Source organism: Lemur catta, chromosome 17, assembly GCF_020740605.2.
Source record: "Lemur catta isolate mLemCat1 chromosome 17, mLemCat1.pri, whole genome shotgun sequence".
Lineage (NCBI taxonomy): Eukaryota > Metazoa > Chordata > Mammalia > Primates > Lemuridae > Lemur > Lemur catta.
In genome coordinates, this window is record NC_059144.1 from 29,682,665 (window position 1) to 29,701,169 (window position 18,505).

The 18,505-nt window shown below is 50.6% G+C and overlaps 1 protein-coding gene across 1 annotated transcript; it reads right to left on the bottom strand.

Annotated features, from left to right (window-relative positions):
• Window positions 1-1,292: 1,292 nt before the first annotated feature.
• Window positions 1,293-12,878, bottom strand: LRRN4 (leucine rich repeat neuronal 4). Its single transcript, XM_045528572.1, has 5 exons — window positions 12,702-12,878; window positions 10,996-11,657; window positions 9,357-9,561; window positions 5,648-5,785; window positions 1,293-4,120 (listed from the first exon to the last, which is right to left on the bottom strand). Exons 2-5 carry the CDS (start codon window positions 11,648-11,650, stop codon window positions 2,902-2,904), a joined length of 2,217 nt encoding a protein of 738 aa, XP_045384528.1. The 5' UTR covers window positions 11,651-11,657; window positions 12,702-12,878; the 3' UTR covers window positions 1,293-2,901.
• Window positions 12,879-18,505: the final 5,627 nt, after the last annotated feature.

Sequence of the window (18,505 nt, forward strand, 5' to 3'; positions counted from 1 at the left end):
ATATTGGAACCTGTACTCATATAGTGTGTAAATAATATGAAGCTGTGTATTTTTCAAAAGTTTTTTTTAAACTTTGGGGAATCTTCTTTTGTTAAGAAGTTAAGGAATAAAAGAGCTGGAAAAAAAATTTTACTTTTAACTTGGGCTGTTCCATGTAGCATACTTATCTTCTGCTGTTGCTTACATTTTCTCATTCACTTACATTGTAGAAATAGTTGGTTTGGGACCAACTAGTTTAAAAGACATTCTCACTACACCATGATGTTTGAGAGAATGAGGGATATCAGAAGGGGGATATCCCTGGGAAGACAGTGTGGAGTGCTGGTTGCTTTCTTGGAATAGTAGAGGCCTGTTGCTGCCCAGTGTCCCTGGTTTTAACCCAAGCATAATATGGACTCATACAGTGAAATTATCCAATCACAACCTGCTGACCTGTGTTAGAATGGGAAGTTACAAGAAATACTCATGCCTCTTGGCGACAGCATTCTGCATCACTGTGCCCCCCTGTGGCTTGCTCTTGGCTTCCTGGCTTCCTTGTTCCCAGACTAGCAGCTGAGCCACTTTCTTGGTTTGGGGCATACTGAAGCCTGCAGCCAGGGACACTGCCACTGAATCAGATGGGGGGTGGGGCAGAGGGAGGAGAAGGGGTGTGTGTGGCTGGCTGTTCTAGCCCTCTGGAACCTTCCTTCAGTTTCATAGCTGGGAGGTGGTAAGGCTGGAGGTTAGTTCCATTGTAGAGCCACTGAAGAGGCACAGTGAGCAAGTCTTGGCATTAATGAAGTAAGCACACAGAAATGTTTAAAGAAAGGAAGACTTGAGATAGTTACTGGGAAAATTAGAACTGTACGCTTTATTATGCTTATTTATGGTTTAGTGTTGATAACACTGGAGTGATTTAGGGGTTTAACTCATAATCTCCTTACTGTTAAGGTCTTAATCTGGCTCTGGTTAATATACTTTTTCCACTTCAACCCTTAGAAAAATGTTACAAATCTACCCAGCTTTTTGGATACTGAATTACAAAACACATAAATGTTGCCAGTTTATAAAACATTGGATTTGTATTAGGCATCTTCAAGTATATTCTATGCATACAGACTCAAAACATGGTGAAAATGTATCAGTGTCTCCACAAAATAGACTTGATAGTAGGTTAAAAAAAAAAAAGCATTGGGATCATTTGACCACACATCTGAGAACTTCAGTCATATTTTTGGCTTTTGCTTTGTGTTTGTTTTTTGTTTTTTGTTTTTGAGGCAGTTTTGTTATGTTGCCCAGGCTGGTCTCTTGCATTCCTGGGCTCAATTCATCCTCCTGTCTCAGCCTCCCAAATAGCTGGGACTATAGGCACATGCCACCATACCTGGCATGCTTTGCAATTTTTAAGCAGGGTGGGATATGCTCAGTTTCTGCAACATGGTTTGGGAACAAAAGATACATGGGATTCAAACTTGATTTTTTTTCCTGACAGCAGAATTAAATGCTGTTGTGGGTTGAACTGTGTCCTTCAAGAAAGGTATGTTCAAGTTCTAACACCTAGTACCTGTGCATATGACCTTATTTGGAAATAGGGTCTTTGCAGATGAAATCAAGTTAGGGTGAGATCGTATTGGATTACAGTGGGCCTTAATCCAATGACTAGTTTCCTTGTAAGAAAAAGTAAATTTGGACACAGACACAGAATGCCGTGAGATGATGGCGGCATAGATTGGAGTGATACCTGTAAGCCAAGGAACACCAAGGATTTCCACTAACCATCAGCAGCTAGGAGACGGGCATGGAACAATTCTCCCTCAGCGCCTCTAGGAGGAATCAATCCTGCTGATACCTGGAATTTGGATTTCTGGCCTGAACTGTGAGAAAAATAAATTTGTTATTTCAAGCCAGTTTTATCACTTTGTGGTAATTTGTTACTGCAACTACAGGAAATTAACAAATGCTCATGTAGAAAATTAGAAATATGGCCTCACTTATAATTTCATAGAATCACTTTTTTCCCTGTTTGTATAAAATTGAAAAAGGTATAGTAGACACATCCCACACTAAGACACAAATTATTAAGGTATTGGTTGATCAATTGGGAGGAAAGAAATGCTTTGGTTTTTAGCTAGAGCCTTGAGGTTGTCTTTTGCCCATTTCTTTCCCCCAATTTTAAGAAAAAGTTCCTGAAAGCAAGGTTATTATGCTTCCTAGAAAAGGAATTCATAGTTCATTTGTCTACTTAGTCTCAGGTGAAACGTAGTTAACAGTGACTTTTAAAAGGACAGCCTTTTCCTGTGTTTTACAAATATTCCCAGAAAACTGCAGTTTTAACTGTAAAACTGGAAGTACATTTTTTTTTTCCATATCCTGAAATGCAACTGATAAACCCAGAAGGCCTTAGGAAACAACCCACAGTTCTTCCCCTCACCCCCAGTCCCAGGAAACCGCTGGAATCGATTGCTTGAATAACATAGCTCATTATGCCTAGGCCAGAGCTTGACCATGAAAGAACTTCTTGGAAAGACCTGAGGGTGTCACCTCTAATACGCAGAAGACGCTGGGTTATGCGATTTCTCTTGTTCTTTCCCTTCCTACTTCCATACACTATTCTGCCGGATACTGAGGGGCACTAACTGCTGGAACACCCAAATGCAACCACACACAGGTGATGTTCCACACACACGGAAGAGGTCTGGCCATGATCATCAGGTTTCTGGGAACAGAGTAAAGTGGAAGGAAGGGAAGGAAGCTGTTCCTTGGACTGAGAAACTCAGTGTGGCAAGTCCTGTGTGCCCGAGGCGTGCTGGCTTCACGGGAGTTAGAAACACTAGAGCTGACGGGGCTGTTTTTGACCCTCTGTATCTTCTTTTCTGCGCTTAAGAGTTCAATTGGAGGAGGGGAAACTGGCTAATTGAAGATCTAGGTCGCCAGCGGATGGTCAAAGGCCGGGTTTTTGTAGGCCACCAGGTGCGTGTCGTAGCGCCGCGGGTGTGGCGCCCGGGCCCGCCGGCAGAGACACGCGGACAGCACCAGGGTGCTGACGAGCAGGAGGCCGAGGGCGGCGCACAGCCCCGCGAGGACCAGCGCGAAGCTGGGCTTGGTGGTGAAGGCGGCGCACGCCCTCCTCCAGCCCGAGGCCTGCGGCTGGCTCGGGCCCGCCCTGTTGGCCGCCAGCACGCACACGCGGTACGTGGTGCCCGGCGACAGCCCGTACAAGGTGTGCTGCCGGGCGGTGGCCGAGATGCCCACCTCCGACTGGTTCTCCGCCCGGCCCTCGGCCGCGTAGCGGATCTGGTACCCGTGCACCACCGAGTTGGGGGCGCACCAGCGGACGAGCGCCGACGTGTCGGTCGTCTCCGCCACCCCCTGCAGCCGGGGAGGGTCTGGGATGGTGTCCTCCCCGCTGAGGCCGGGGCACAGGCACCGCGAGCGCCGCTGCAGCTCCGCGCACGGGGTCTGGAGGTGCTTGCAGGGGTGGTAATCACAAGGGACATTAGGGAGAGGCGCTGCCACCTCCTCCTTGGTCCCCTCCTCCTCCTCACTGTAGTCGTCTAACAAGAGGATTGGAATCCCTCCCGCAGAGGGACTCGGGTGGGAAGCCTGAGGGGTGGGTCGCGTCCTCTGGTCGGGCTGGGCTGTGCCCAAGCCGCTCCACGAGGTAGGGAAGGGGCCCAGGCGCTCGCTGGCCAATGGCGTGGAGGCAGCTGAGACATTAGGCTCCAGGACAAGCCTGGCAGCATGTTCTCCTCGGTGCCCTGTCCCGGCTGCGCTGGCAGCCCTGGGTGGAACGCTGGAGTCGCGGCGTCCTGCTGGAGAGTTGACGGTGGAGGGGGCAGTCCCCTCCCCTGCGTCGCTGGGCGTCCAGGCAGCTTGTGTGAGGGAATCCACACCTAGGGAGGGGACCTCAGTGACACTCTGTTGGCCCCTGGCAGGCCGGGCGGAGGGGGCTGTGCCCGGCCGGGTGGAGGGCCCCAGGGCAGTCGGTGCATAGGCCCAGTGGTCCGAGGAGGGTGGGTTTGAAGCAAGAAGGGTGGCGCTTTGGTGGGACCGGCACACACCAGGCAGCTGGGAGAGTGAAAGCCGGGCGGAGAAGGGGCTGCTGGAGCCCGCAGCGGGTGCACACGTGGTGTCTGTCGCCCTAGAGCGGAAGCCAACCGGTTAGAAGATGTCTGGCTTCAGGGCTACTTCTGTGCTGGGCTTTGAATCCTCAATGCAGGGGTGCCCTCTTCCCAAGCCGTGCCAACACGCTTCTGCCACTCCACATACTGACTCTAGGGGAAACTTTTGAATGAGGCTCCCACCATGGCTCTTACTGGGCAGATAAAGAAATCGAAGTTCAGAAAGAGGAACTAGCTGCCCAGGGTACCCTGGCTAGCAAATGGCAGAGCCTAAGCCCAGGCAGGCACTGTGAGAGGGGGTCTAGATTGTCTAAGTGTGGTTTGCCATTTTGTCCTCACCTGTCTGCTTCCTGGCAGTGAGTACTGGTAATAACAGTCATACTAGCTACCATTTCTGAATGCTTCCCACGCGTTAGGGACTATTCTTCATGCTTTACTGTATCAACTAATTTAATCTGCACTACCTTGTGAGGTAGGTGCTGTTATCCCCATTTTACAGATGAAGGGGCAGAGGCACAGAGAGGTTAAGTAACTAAGCCCAAATCAACAGCAGTAAGTGGTACGGAGCCAGACAACACAACTCCAGAGCCTGCATTCTCAACCTCTTCATTAATGTGAGAGGGAGACAGACCCCTGACTGCTAAGGGTCTGAGTGCTTATGTTTGGAGGCAACATGGAAGGGAGGAGACTGAGCCCCGCTTCACAGTTTGGCTCCGGTGGAAGGTGAGAGGATGGGGGTGCAGGATGGGGAGGGGGTTGTCTCTCAATACGGGGCAGTTCGCTGGTGAAGCTGATTTAAGAATGCTCAGGACCAGTGTCCCCAGCTCCCCACCCCCCATCCTCCTCTGGTGGCCAGCCTGGATGTCCCTACTGCAAAAACAGTTCTTCTAGCCAACAGCCTTTATAGGAATTCTCTTCTTCCTGTCCCACGAGAACCCTGTAAGCCCACTGGCCTGGGACTGAATGACCCAGGAGCAGGAGGTCAGGCTTCATCGTGGGGATTCAGTGGGGCCCAGTGGTTAACAGCACAGTTTTGGAGGCAGATAGAAGATAGACCCTGCCTCCTCCATCCAGTGGCTGCATGAATTTAAGCAAGCACCTCACCTCCATTCCCCTTATCTGTAAAACAGGGCAATGATAGCACCTGCTTTAGCAGAGACTAACTGGCCAACTGTTCACTTAGCTCACTTCCTTTTCCTACTGGACACACAGCTAGACTACATTTCCCAGCCTCCCTTGCAGGCAGGCGTGGCCTGTTGACTGACCCCTGGCCAACCAATGTGAGTGGAAGTGAGGGGCACCACTGCCCTGCCTGGCCCATTAAAAACCTCCCATGTCTGCTCCTCCATGCTCTTTGCCCTTCTGGCTGGCTGGAACCAAGCCAGAGCCTCCATCGCCGGGATCCCTGAGTGTAAGTACATGGGGCCACCCTGCCCAACTCTGCCAAAGTGCCCAGCATGGTCACGTGAGCAAGACGTAACCTGGAGAACTTCAGCTCCTGAAGGCTGACACTCACTCCTCAGCCATCTGCTTTGGGCAGGTGTTACCTGTTTAGGACGGTTCTGTTTGCGTCCTTGAGCAGCCAGGACAACTCACAGCTGCAAGTGAGGGGGTTGCCAAACAAGTTGATGGATAGGATCTGGGAGGAAGCCAGCGTCCAAGGAGGGAAGGAACTCAAGTTGCAGCTGAAATACACACAAAAATCAAGTAAGTCAGGCTTTTACAATCGGGTCAAAAGTATTCCCAGAGTAGCATGGTAGTGTCATGGGAAAACCATTCTGATAGTGGTTAGAGGATGTCACTTTGGACAAAACCCTTAATGACCTTGGATTTCATTTTTGTCATCTATAAAACAGAGATATCAACCTAACTCAGGCAATGTCATTCTTCATATCAAACGGGGACAATACTCCCATGTCCAATGGTTATATCAAAATGAGTCTGTGATGATGAGTGTTTATAAATGTAAATCTATACACAAAAGTAGATATTGTTATTATAGATCAGTGATGAGAAATGACAAATTCTTCATGAGAACACTACTGAAAATACACTGCTGTAGCCGGACTGTGGCTGATGGCATTCCGTGCCAGTCCTTTGGAAGACGTTTTGCTTAAGTGCATCAATCAGCTCTTGCTAGGGAATAGCCCCAAAACTTAGTAGCTTAAAACAGTACATGTTTATTCTTTTACACGATTCTGTGGGTTGGCTCAGTGGTTCCTGTGGTCTGGGCCAGCTCAGCCAGGGCCAGATGATCTAGGATGGCCTCACGGATACGGAACCTCAACTGGGTGTGCTGGGACCTCTGTCCACGTGTCTCTCATCACCCAGGAGGCTGGCTGGGCTTGTTTACATGGTAGTGGAGGGGTCCCCGTGGGCTTGCCCCAGTGCTCAACTGCCTCCTAGTTTCTGCTGACATCACATTTGCTAATGTCCTACCGGCCTAAGCAAGTCATGGCCAAGCCCAGCTTCAAGAAGTGGAGAAACAGACTCCTTGAAATATGAGAGGAGCTGCAATCATATTGCAAAGGGGTGTGTGTCCACAGGGACGAGAGGAATTACTGCAGCCGTGTTTGCAAATGGTCTACCACACCTAGCAATGGCAGCGCCGCTCCCAGCTCCTTTCTCTTTCTTCCCTAGGGTCCCACAGAGTGGCCACAACTCTCTCCACTCCCTGAATCTCTTGGCCCTCCCAGATGTTGCCTCCTTTACATATACTTAGTTAGAATTCATCACACACAACAGGAGCTGCGCTTTACCTTCAAGGCTCTTCTGACCAAAGCATGGGAACCTGCCTGCCCCTACAGCCCTGGGGGAGATGCTGATGTTTTAGGCCAGGAAGGAGATACCACCCAGATCTGCTCTATCACTTCTAGCCAGTGGGGAGGTGACAGTTGTTACCTCTAAAATACCAGATACATATGTGTGTCATTTATTTTAAAACTTAAGCCACACCCACATATGCAGGTGTATATATGTGTGCATGCTTGTTTTAGCAGATTTCATGTAGCTACAGTGGAAAATCTTAGGATGAGAGTTTAATTAGCATTTTGTTGTGTAAAGGGAGTGGGAGAGGAAGAGAATTATGGTTTTGTTTTTTTTTTTAGCAAGCAACATAGCTGGGTACTTTACATACATTATCTCATTGAGATCGTTATGACAATTCAGTGAGGTAGACAGTATTTTACTCATTTTACAGCTAAGGACAATGATTCCGGGTGAAAGGTGCAATTCACGCAGGTAGTTCTTTCTGCTACCCCATGCCACCTGCACACGATAAAGACAAGTTGCATTGCCACCCACATGCTGACGAACAGATGGCCTGGCTGGTGTCCTGACACATGGCCACATTTGGATATTTGCCACTTCTGAACTGACAGGGGCCCAGTGTGGAAGAAGTCTCCATTTGCTCTCCTAAATAATCGCTATTGGAGAATCACTAATAGAAATCACAGACATTTCCATATCACTTTCCAGTAGTTTCATGTCATTTTCAATCATTAAAATTATGGAATTTATTAGACTTACTGGTAGATTCTGTTATTCAAGGTGTTAAAGGAACGCATACACACACAAACACACACACACTCACTCTCTTGAGAAGAGTAGACCCCAGCCTTCACTAGACTGTCAAAAGGGTCATGACATAAATGAGGATAAGACCCCCTATACTAAAGGGGGGCCCTGAAGATGCAGACATTGATTAGAAGGCAGTAAGTCGGGTAGGAAATGAAGTAGACTTGACTTAGAGCTGCTCTGAAGGTAGATGGGAAGGGGCTGGGAGGGGAGCTGTTAGGGATGGGATTGAGACTGGACCTGGGGACAGGGGAGCCAGACTGAAGAGTCATCTGCACCTGCAGTGGCTCTGCAACCTCTCCCACCTGGCTCTGTTGGGAAAGAATTTCACCACTGTTCCACATGTTGCCACATTTCTCAGTCTCGCTGTCCTCAGCTGACTAGGCCTCCTGATGGCTTCAGTTCTGCCAACCACTCCCTCCCTCCTGAAACACTCTCTTCCCTTGGCCTCCAGGACATCACACCCTCCTGGGTCTTCTATTACTCCACTGGTCACATGTTCTTGGTTTCCTTTCCTGGTTCTTCCTCTTTCTGACTTTAAAAGTTAGGTTCTTCCAGGCTCAGTTCTGGGTCTCTCTCTATACCCTCTCCTTGGGGATCTCATGAATTTCTTTGACTTCAAATATCATCTTTATATTCTCAAATTATTATCTCTGGCTCAGACTCCTCCTTCAAGCTTCAGACTGATGCAGCGTTGGGGTTAAGGTATCAGATGTGGAGCCAAACTACCTGGGCTCAAATTCTGACTCTACTACTTACTAGCTGTGTCAAGTGGGGCCAGTTACTTAGCATCTCTGTATCTCAGTTTTCTCATCTGTGAAATGGGAATAATGACTGAATCCTGCTCCACTGGATGGCTGCAAGGGTAAATACTTTAATATGTGCTTAGAACAATGCCTGGCACAGAACAAGAGGTTCACATTATTATTACTACCGAACATTTCCACTGGATGTCTCATAGGTCTTCAGTATCCAGCAGGCAGTTAGATACATGAGTCAGGGGCCCATCAGAAGCCTCAGACTTGAGGGGATGGGATGGCACTGGAGTAGGCATGGAGGCTGAGAAATGACCCACAAAAAACTTAGAGGTGGAAATAGGCAAGGCATTCTTTTTTTTTTTTTTTATGAGACAGAGTCTCACTCTGTTGCCCGGCTAGAGTGAGTGCCGCGGCGTCAGCCTAGCTCACAGCAACTTCAAACTCCTGGGCTTAAGTGATCCTACTGCCTCAGCCTCCCGAGTAGCTGGGACTACAGGCATGCGCCACCATGCCTGGCTAATTTTTTCTATATATATTTTAGTTGGCCAGCTACTTTCTTTCTATTTTTAGTAGAGACGGGGTCTCGCTCTTGCTCAGGCTGGTCTCCAACTCCTGACCTCGAGCGATCCACCCGCCTTGGCCTCCCAGAGTGCTAGGATTACAGGTGTGAGCTACCGCGCTCGGCCAGCATAGGGGTTTTTATATTATTCTGGACTAGACTGGGTTGCACGGTATTAGGCTGGGTGTACTATCTGGGAATTTGCCCAAGATGTTACCCAGAAGGTGAGAAATAACAAAGCCCCAGAGAGGACTGGAGGAGAAGTGGGAGAAACACTAAGGTCTAGTTTGTTCCATAAAATTCAAAACAGTGTAACGGGCAGAAATCAGTCATGTGATTAAGATGTGCCTCACAAACACTTACTTCTGGAACAGAAGGACGTGCAGACGAGGAGTATCTTGAAAGATGTGTGTGTGGACAGAAGTAAGTGCTGGGGAGTCTTGACAATCCAGCTGCTGCAGGTTGGGAGTCATCTTGAAAATATCCCCCTCCAGGGTCCTCAGCCTGGGCATCATCCTCAGGTAGAGGGACGTGAGCTTCGGCAGGTCTCTGATCCACCCTGGCTCAACTGAAACACAGAGGGGAAGCTGTCCACTACCCAGGAAGGCACAAACCCAGGAGGCCAGCGTGGCACAAGGAAACAACAAGAGTGACAAGGTGAGCCATGAAGACCGTCATTGCCGAGCAATGGCATAGTTAGCAGCTTTGGGGATCTCAGGAGCTTGGCCATTTCAGCTGGAAGAGCCTTCGGGGATAACCAGTCCCAGTTCACCAAGGCCAAAGAGAAGAATGTCTGGCCCAAGGACGTACAGTTGGGGGAGGACAGAGACAGAACTTGAACCCAGGACACTGTCTCCAAGTCCACAGCCACCCCACCTTCTTGCTAAATGCCACACAAAAAATAACCAAGCTTCACTCAGATGGCTAGCAGGGGAGTGGGGAACTTTTGAGGATGGTAAGTAAGGAGGAGAGGAGGTCTAGAAACCTAATTTTGCAGCTCTCCTAATAAATGGAGAATGTGCCCCTTCCCCTCTGTTTTTCCTGTTCTCGTTCTTTTTCTTTTTGTCTGTGATGGAACAGGTGGTTACAGACACATGAAGTGCTTTTTTTTTTTTATAAATAATAAAACCAACCTTGTGAATCAAAGTCAGAACACCAAGTACAGGAGAACCATTATCGTCACCTCCCTCCTGTGTCTTGTTTAAATGGTGCGACATTAACAGAAGCAATTTTAGCCAATCAAGTAGAAAAATCAATGAATTCATCCTCAGAGCATACTGCACGTTAATTAACCGCATGTTTGGTGTTAAGCTCATCCATTACTCAACCCCAAAGTGATGCATTCACTTCTCTATTCCACAAGCATTTATTCAGCTATGCTGGGAAAGCAGAACAACAGAGTGGCTAGAGTTTTCCTGGGTTTGGATTTGGAGACATGAAGTGCTTAATGAGCTGTGAGACCACAGGCCAGTTATGTCACAGTTCTGTGCTTTGGTCCCCTCCTATGTAAAACAAGGATATTAACACTTCCCACCTCTTAGGACTCAGGGAGTTAACCCCAGTGTGGCGCTTCAAACCAGGCCGGCTTGCTCTGGGGATGTAGCTGGCGTTATTATTTTATTTTTTTAGCGACAAGGTCTCACTCTGTCACCCAGGCTGGAATGCAGTGGTGCCATCATAGCTCACTGTAACCTCAAACACCTGAGCTCAAGCGATCCTCCCGAGTAGCTGGGACTACAGGTGCATGCCACCACGCCCAGCTAGTTTTTCTTATTTTTTTGCAGAGATGGGGTCTCGCTATGTTGCCCAGGCTGGTCTGACACTCCTGGGCTCAAGCAATGCTCCCACCTCGGCCACCCAAAGTGCTGTGATTGCAGTCGTGAGTCACCCGGTCGGCCCTGGTGTTATTTCTGAGCCCTACTGTGAGTTAGGCACCCGGGTCACCCGTCGGGAAGGAGCTCGGCCCTGCGCGGCTCTGCGCTCAGGCCAGCTGAGGACTCACCCCGCTCGAGGAACGTGCCGCTGAGATCCAGGACCTCAAGCGCGTCCAGGGGCGCGCCGTCCGCCCCGGTGAACGCCCCCTCGGCGATGCCGCCCCGGGCGCCGCGGCCCAGCGCGGTGGCCGACAGGTTGAGGAGCCGCAGGGCAGGGAAGCAGGCGACGGCCCGGGGCGGCAGCGCCTGCAGCGGGTTCCCCGACAGCGCCAGCGTGCGGAGGCTGCGCGGCGCGGGCCCGGCGCACGGCGGCAGGGCGGCCAGCCGGTTGTAGCTGAGGTCCAGCGTGTGCAGCTCGGCCGGGCCGCCCGGGCCCCAGCTCAGCGCGGCGACGCGGTTGCGGCGCAGCGTCAGCACCCGCAGCTGCGGCAGGCGGCCGAGGTCCGACGCGTTCAGGGCGCGCAGCAGGTTGTGGCTGGCGTCGAGGCTGCGCAGGGCGCGCGGCAGGCAGCTGGGCAGGCGCTCCAGGCTGCGGTTCGCCAGGCTCAAGGCGGTGACCCCCGCGGCGGGGAGCCCCTCGCAGGGCGAGCCTGTGGCGTTGCTGCAGCCGCACCCCGAGGAGCCCTGCTGAGTGAGCCGGAAGAGCGGGACCCTCTCCTGGGGACGATCTGCCTCGCTTAGGCGCGACACCGTCGGCAGCAGCAGAAGCAGGGTCCGCCACATGGCGCGGCTGGGGAGACAAGAGCAGGAGCCCCGTTAAGTCCGGCAGAAACCTCTGAACAAAGGGGCAAATGTGCGCCCTCGCTCCACCCCCCGCAGGGCTCTGAGGAGGAGCGCGGGACCTGGATGCTCCCTGAAAGGCAGGGGGACCTTCCTAGCATCGCGGGGTGTGCAGTGACTTTGCCGATGCCAGCTTTCCCTCCGTCATCTCCTCGCGCATGGCGGCACCTCCTGCCCTTCCTTCTCTCGGGGATGCCTTTCCCTCTTCTTGTGGGAGAGATGCCTCATCTGTCCAGTCTGGGCCCGAACCTCCCAGTAACCCCCCTGAATCTCCCCATCACGTGAGCGTCTGCAGGGAAGGGATGTCCCTTTTATTGCTGTGAATTGAACAGTCGCTGCTCCATAAACGTGAACGCCCTCAGTCAGGAAGAAGCGAATTGGGATAGAAACACTGGAAGATTTTGCCAGTTGCAACGATGCCCACTTGCCCCAATTTTTCCCACTAGAATTGCCCAGCCACAGGTGAGTCCTAGTTTGCATAAAATAAGTTCTGGGGTCCCTTTCTTGGGAGCATGCTCGGGGTTGCCTTCTGGAGAAGAAAGGAACCCCCAGACAGCTGTGAGGCTTGGGACCCCAGAGTCAAGCGTTTCCTGGTCCCACAGGGGTTCCCTCAAAAGCCAGGACCCCTAGTGTTAGCCCTGGCCAGGAGGGATGGCTGAAAGCTGCTAGGTATGGAGTTTCTTGAGTACCTAGCACTCGGCTCCACAGGGCAGTGGAGATCAGGTAGGGGTAGATCAAGCAGTCACAGGCTGGTTTAGGAGTGGCAAAGCTATTTCCAACCAGGCTCTGGACTTGAGGCCACTGCTTGACATCCCTCCATGACTGCAGATGTGTGTTCCTGCCCCAGCTCTCTGAGCTGACCACCGGATCTCCAAGCAACCACCCAGGCTCCAGGGGAAGGGCCTCCGTCTTGCTAGATAGAGGTCAAGGCAGTGAAAAAGATCCTGGAAACTGAAGCCAGGAGTCCATGTATTCAGCATGGTGTCATACTCACCCGGACGCTGTCCTCCTGGAGTGTGGTACCCTTGGATGCTTGTTTTAGAGATTCTAGGAACAAGTGGCTTAGACCGAAACTCAACTCTGAGCTCGAAACTCAGCTCTTAATTCAGGAGGGAGAGTATTTCCCAGCCACCCCTCCCCCGACCCTATCCAGGGAGAGAGCCTGAGACACTCCAGCCCCTCCTTCTCCTCTCTCCCCCTTAAGACTCTGTTGTCTTTAGCCGACACCCTCATTGCCTGGCTGTCTCCTCCCCCTCTGGGGCCTGGGCCTGCCCCTTTCCAGGCCTGGCACCTCCTCACCGCCCTCCCCACCTTCCCCTTTCCTTATACCACCTTCCCCAGGTGCAGCGAGGGCTGCTGGGGCGCAGTGAGGCAGAGGAGCACCGTCACCTCTCAGGCATCCGATCCTCCCTGCCGGGTGGGTCCGTTTCCTGGGATGATGCGAGGCTGACTGGTGAGCCAGTGAGAGGAGGAAGCCCCCTGACCCAGAGGAGGGGGGTACCCCAGATCGGGGAAAGGCTTGCAGGGATTTCCAGGGAACGTGGCAGGAGAAGGAAGCCTCAGAGCGTCTGGCTCAGGCTCAGACCGGGTCCCCACATCCCCAAGGGGAGTTTGGTTGCTCTGGGACCGAACTCAGCCACAGGGTGGGTGTTTGTCTCTCATAAGCAGTGAGAATAAACAAAGAGGGCAGAAAAGCAGAAAGGACGTTCCTGCCCCACGGCTGGGATGACGGGTCCTGATTGCCACAAGCCCCTGATCCCCTGAGGATGGGGTGATGCCGAGTGAGCTTGTGTGGGGCTCGTCTGCTTAGAGCAGACAGCACCTGGGAACCCCCAGAGTTCCAAGAGCGGAGATCAGTCATTTCATCTGAGGGCTTTGATCTGCACCCTCCCCGCACCTCCCCTGGCCGCATGGGGGTCCAGGGTCCGAGAGCTGGCCAGGGTTAATGACCCCAGCTTGGTGTGACAGACCCTGAGACCGGAACTGCACTTATCTTTGCTCCTGTCAGTCCTTATCTGGGCAGCGCTGAGGAACCGCAGGACACCTGGGAAACTGGCCTGCTGGGTTAACTGCATCATTGGGAGGCCCTGGGGGGGGGGTGTCTCCTTTGAGGCCTTCTCCACCCAAAGCCTCAAAATATCCTTCCAGGCTTAGTGCCGGCAGGGAGGTGTGTGGTTGGGGGTCTGCTCCGAGGGGCCTCGCCTCTGCCTTTGCACAGAGAGCTCCATGCCCAAGAATTAAAGCATCAGGTTTCTCTGAGTTAAGCCAGCCAGTTCCTCCTGAGTGAGGTCTGAGTGGTGAGTTCCTAATCATCCAGGGAGAGGGAATGGGGACCTAATTCTCACCATTCCATTCTGGGCTCTGGGCTTACTTGCACAGTTGACCAGGTCTCACCTGCCCTGGCATTAGCCATGTGGGCCTGTTGCCACAGGTGTGGCTAAGGAAACACACCTGGGAGCATCAGGCCACTGGGCAGAGTTTCTAGGGGTTTTGACTCCTGCTCTTCCCATCCTACTCCAAGAACTCCAGGAATAAGCAACCCCAACACAGATTGCCCCAGAGACGTAGAATTGGTGTCTTCCAAGGGTGTCCTGTGTGGCTCTGTTTACAGCCCTGGCAGCCCCGGGGGAGGGGGGTGAGTGTGGCTGGCCCAGGTGACAGGTGACTGCTCAGCCAGCTGCCCCCACCCTGCCCTCTGGATGCCAGCAGGCTCTGCTGAGGGCTCTTCCCCCAAATACTGGAGTCCGAATGTACCAGCCTAAAGACTGCATTCTTCTCTGACACCAGAGATAAGCCAGAGAAATGGGAGGGTAATTGTGGGAGGAGACGGTACCAGGTTGTCAAGTCTCCAGGAAGAGCCAGCTCTCCCGGAATGGAATGCAGAAAAGAGGCTTTCAGTGGGCTTGCTGATGTGGCTGCCCTGCCTGCAAGGAAGTGATCTTGAGAAAATGAAATAGTCATGGATTGGGACCCATGTTGATTTTCCTGTGGAAGCGTCACCCACTAAAAGTAAGATTTCAGAATGACGAGATGTAGAATGCTTAGACTTTTAAATGATACCATTTGAGATCCTTTAAAATTTTTAGTGGAAAAAAAAAAGATTCAAACTGGAATGAGAGGTCAGGCTCTAACCTGCCACTTTATTTTGCATGTGACTGTAGGAGGTGGGACCAGACAGTAGATAGGCTGTTTTTATAAACCACATTCAGGAATCTACCACAGCCAGAGAGGCAGCACACTAAGGGAAACGGACCTTAAATGGGGACACAGGATGCTGGATTCTTATCTCAGCGCTGCTGCCATCTTACTGGCTACAATGTCTGCATTCTTAAGCTTCTGTCTGTGTCCTGTTTTTCATCTGTAAAGTAAATGAATTGGCTTAGCAATACCCTGAGAACATGCTTGTGCATGGCCCCAGGCACCCAGTATATAAAATGAAGGCTCAGAGATGAACAAGCCTTGGACCCTGCCCTCAAGCAGTTCCCACTCTAGAAGGGGTGGGAGACAGAAGACAGTCATGAGCAGTGTGAGCGCACGTCAAGTCACAAAGGGCTGAAATGTGTGCCCTGTTTGTTCAGGGACTGTGTCCAGCTTGCTCACTGTGGCAGTCCTAGCATCTGGCAGTACCTGCCCACAACACGTGCTTAAGACAGATTTGCTGAACACACAAGTGTAACTCTGCCCTCCCTTCCTTCCATTTCTGCTCAGTTATATTTCCTCATTTGGAATTTTCCACAGAAGAGGAGTCAGGGTTTGCCTATGGGTTTGTTTAGATTTCTACTATAATATGTTAAGGGGAATTCTTTTTTTTTTTCTTTAAATGCTCTAGTTGTAGAAACAAAGTAATGATTTGGAATCTCATGGAGCTTCCCCAATAAGCCCATCGTAAGTCAAAAATTGTTAAGTTGAACCACCGTAAGTTAGGGACTGTCTGGATTTGCTTAGACATCTTTCTCTCTTGTTAAATCATAACCTCTGTTCCATTTACTAACCTAAGCATCTAGCATAGTGTCCGGTACATAGCAGGTGGTTATGGCAGAGGAAGCCACTTGTTTCCCAATGTCTATTCTCACTTTCTTCTTCTTCTTTTTTTGAGGCAGAGTCCCACTCTGTCACCCAGGCTAGAGTGCCGTGAAAGAAACCTTGCCACAGTTGTGAGTCAGGAGCTTGGCTAAAGAAGGCTGAGAACCTACCACCCCAAGGACAGACAGCTGGAGTTCACGGCCAGCACACGCATTTGTGAGGACAGAACAGGGACTGGCTGATTTTTTTTTCTCCTTTTTAAATAGCAATCAACATTTATCCACACGGCCCCAGTGAGGTACAAGGGAATGGAAAAACTTTATCACCAGCGAGGGCCAAGTGCTGACCTTCGGATTTTCCGTCCATGATTCCCAGGACTCGAGAGCCCTTGATGGTAGGGAATGAGGGGGAAAAGGGGTGAAATAGCAAATAAGGAGGTGTCTCTGCACCCCCAGTCACTGCGAGATTCTGGGGTGATTGAGGGGCCAGGGGAGGAGGCAGGAAAGTCACATTTGTGTGGGAAAACAATGAATGTGAATATAAAGATACTGAATGTAGAAGCAAAGAAAGAAATCTTATAAGTGAATTAAAAAATTTTTTACTGATTTCAGAAAATAGATATTATAAAATGTCTTGACTTCTAGTGCCTACAACCAAAAGATGAATTTGCAAACGAAAAGCTCCTCTTCATTGCCTTACTTTTCTGATCTAAGGGACTGATCATGAAACTTTCCCAGAATTAAAAATAAAATACTCTCGAAGCACCTCCTTTCTCCGGTGCTTTGGTCCGCCCCCTCCGCCCCCAGCTAACTCGGGGCAGCCACTGTCCCTAACGCCCTCGGACGCACCCGTGTGAGCCTGACGCGGGGACACTGGGCTCAGGGGACGCCCGCGCTGAGGCTGGGCAGGGCTGGGGAAGGAAGGGTGGGGCTCGCTGGGTGAAGCCTAGTGGCTTCCGGAGTTAAGACGAATCTGGCTTTGGAGCCTGGTTTCACTGCTTATCAGCGGGGTGACCCTGGGCGAGTTACTTCACCTTGAGTTTGTTTTCGCCTTTGTCAAGTGAGAAAGCAAGCTGCTCCTGCCCTCCACGGGCCGCTGTGAGAACTGCACCCAGACGCATCTGTAAGTCACTGCCCTTAGGGACCCGCCATCCCTAAAACAAAGAAGTACCCTCCACATGCAGCCATCAAGACCAGGAGCCTGCAGTTGCTCCCTTGCCTCTAGATATTTTTTTTTTGCTCTCTGGTGGTTTTTTTTTTTTCTTCCTAAAAGACCTAAAAAAAGACAAAAGAGCTCAGGATAAGGCAGGATACCTCAGGAAAGCTGGAGACTGAGTCAGTGAGAAAGAAATTGAAATCGACGGTTAAGTGAGGTTTCTGAGTTGATCTCTGAGGACCGACGTGATCAGCCACTCCCCACAGCACTGGGGAGAATTAGCTGGAACCTTGGCAGTGCGAGGAGAGGCCTGCGCCAGACCCGGGAGTCTCACTCCTTTTTCGTAACAGAGAAAATAATCACCTTTTTGGAGACAGGTTGGAAAGGACACAACTGGACCACACTCAAATCCATACAAACCTTTTACTTAAAAAAAAGGTCATATAAAATAACAAAAAAAATGCAGATTTCTGCATCTAGTGTAGATAAGAAAGCAAACGATGCTGAAAGGCACGTGTTCATTTAAAATTTCATCACAGGAAGTCAGATGACCTTTTGTACGCAATATAAAAAAAAATATGTCCTTAAGGTTTGCTCTTTGGACCAGCAGCATTTAAAGTTTCCTTGTCATACTTGTTTATTCCTTTGGGACGTTGCTGTTGTAGTTACAGAAGAAATGTTCCCCTGAAAGTTGTAACCAACAGAGAAAGTTTGGTTAAAACCAGTCAATTCCTTTGAGTGTTTTCATGGAAATGTCAGACAACCATGAAAAGCTGAGGAAGAGGGTTGAACTGAAGATCTCACTTAGGTAAAGTTAAGGAGTGCAGACAGAAGACAGAAAAAATTGGACAAGGAACATTAATCTAATGTATTGCTTCGTTGTAATTGTAACGACTCGACTAACTTCTTTTTTTTTGTCATTTGTTTTTTTGAGACAGAGTCTCACTCTGTTGCCCAGGCTAGAGTGTTGGGCAACCTCAAACTCCTGGGCTCAAGCAATCCTCCTGCCTCAGCCTCCCAAGTAGCTGGGACTACAGGCATGCACCACCATGCCCGGCTAATTTTTTCTATATATTTTTTAGCTGTCCAGATAATTTCTTTCTATTTTTAGTAGAGACGGGGGGGGGGGGGGGGGTCTAGCTCTTGCTCAGGCTGGTCTTGAACTCCTGACCTCGAGCCATTCCACCTGCCTCGGCCTCCCAGAGTGCTAGGATTACAGGCGTGAGGCACTGCACCCGGCTTCGACTAGCTTCTTAAATAATAGAGCCTAGGACTACAGAGAAATGACCAACACCAAGCTTAACACAGCACACGCAGCACTACTTTCTACATAAACCATTTCAAATTAAGTTCTTTATGATGTGAACCTGATTTTCCAAGGGCCTAAGCCACCTCTGAGCTTTAAGGTAGGCCTCAGAAATTCAGCTGGTGCTTGGGAGGCTTCATCAACATTCACCTCTACGGAGAGATTAAACGAGGAATTTCCAGAAGGTAGGTCCTGGCTCCAGACCAGGGGGTCCTTAGCCAAGGCTGTCGCTATGGGGCTCCCGGAACTGCTGAGCTCTCACTTCTCAGATGGCTTTGTTAGATAATAAACCAGCAGCTGACGCTTGCAGGCAT